Source organism: Sciurus carolinensis, chromosome 4 (genome assembly GCF_902686445.1).
Source record: "Sciurus carolinensis chromosome 4, mSciCar1.2, whole genome shotgun sequence".
In the NCBI taxonomy this organism is placed as follows: domain Eukaryota; kingdom Metazoa; phylum Chordata; class Mammalia; order Rodentia; family Sciuridae; genus Sciurus; species Sciurus carolinensis.
In genome coordinates this window covers 78,562,948-78,564,321 of record NC_062216.1, presented here as the reverse complement: position 1 = coordinate 78,564,321, position 1,374 = coordinate 78,562,948, and the positions used below count along the sequence as shown (strand labels likewise).

At 38.2% G+C, this 1,374-nt stretch overlaps 1 protein-coding gene across 1 annotated transcript; it reads left to right on the top strand.

Annotated features, from left to right (window-relative positions):
* Nucleotides 1–423: 423 nt before the first annotated feature.
* Nucleotides 424–1,374, top strand: LOC124982807 (taste receptor type 2 member 31-like). Its single transcript, XM_047549725.1, has one exon. It carries the CDS (start codon nt 424–426, stop codon nt 1,372–1,374), a length of 951 nt encoding a protein of 316 aa, XP_047405681.1.

Genomic DNA, 1,374 nt, shown 5'->3' with positions numbered 1-1,374 from the left:
TTACTAACAAAAAACTGAAGTTTCTGAACACAAATTATGAGGAGGTTAAACAAGGAAAAAAATTCCAAAACATTGAAACAGAATATATCTTTATTTGCCTGCTAGCAAATGAGAATGTACCTTTCACCCCAACAACAGCTATGAAATATACCAGTGTATGACAGGGACATAAAATATATGAGTAAGAGTTAATTTGAACAATTATGGGACTGCACTGTTTTCCATAAACAGGATTGAATTCATCCACTAGCACTCTGGAAATTTCCTGCTTGACATTGGTCTCAGAATTTAAAAGAAATCTGAACATCACTGTGCATTCAGAAAGCAAGTGCACATCGAATTTAAGCTCAGTATATTAAGGGAATCACATCTAGTGATACTAGGCCTGTCTTCTTTTTCCTTTTTTTTCCCTCTAGTTTCAACATGATTAATGTACTAGCAAACATTGCTTCCATGCTTATAATAGCAGAATTTGTCACTGGAAATTTTGCAAATGTTTTCATAGCCCTGGTGAACTGCATTGACTGGATCAACAAACAAAGGATCTCCTCAGCTGATGGAATTCTCTCTGTTCTGGCTGTCTCCAGAATTGGTTTGTTATGGGTAATATCAATAAATTGGTATTTAACTGTGCTCAATCCAGATATATATAGAAGACAAGCACAAATTATTATTTGTATTGTCTGGGCAGTAACCAACCATTTTAGCACCTGGCTTGCTACTAGCCTCAGCATATTTTATTTGCTCAGGATAGCCAATTTCTCCAACTTTATTTTTCTTCACCTAAAGAGGAGAGAGAAGAGTGTCATTCTTGTGATAATGTTGGGGACTTTTATGCTTTTGTTGTCTTATCTTATGATCGTTAGCATTTTGGATATAAAGCAGAGGAATGAAAACCCAGGAAATGTGACTCAGAATACTAATCTGAAGGACGTCACAAACCTTTTAAACATGACAATATTCACTCTACTGAACTCCATGCCCTTTCTGATATCCCTGATATGTGTTCTGCTGTTAATCTACTCCCTGTGTAAACATCTCAAGAGGATGCAGCTCCATGGCAAAGGATCCCAAGACTCTAGCACCAAGGTCCATGTGAAGGCCTTGCAAACTCTGATCTCCTTTCTCTTGTTACTTGCTGTGTACTTTGTGTCCTTAATTTTATTGGGTTGGAGTAGTAATAAGACACTGAATGAACCAGTCATGCTACTCTGCCAGGCTGCTGGCCTGCTCTATCCTTCAAGCCATTCATTTGTCCTGATTTGGGGAAACAGGAAGCTGAAAGAGGCCTTTCTATCACTTTTGTGGCAGGCAAGATGGTGTCTGAAAGAACGGAAACCACCTAGTCCTCAGATCAATAATGATACCGTGTGA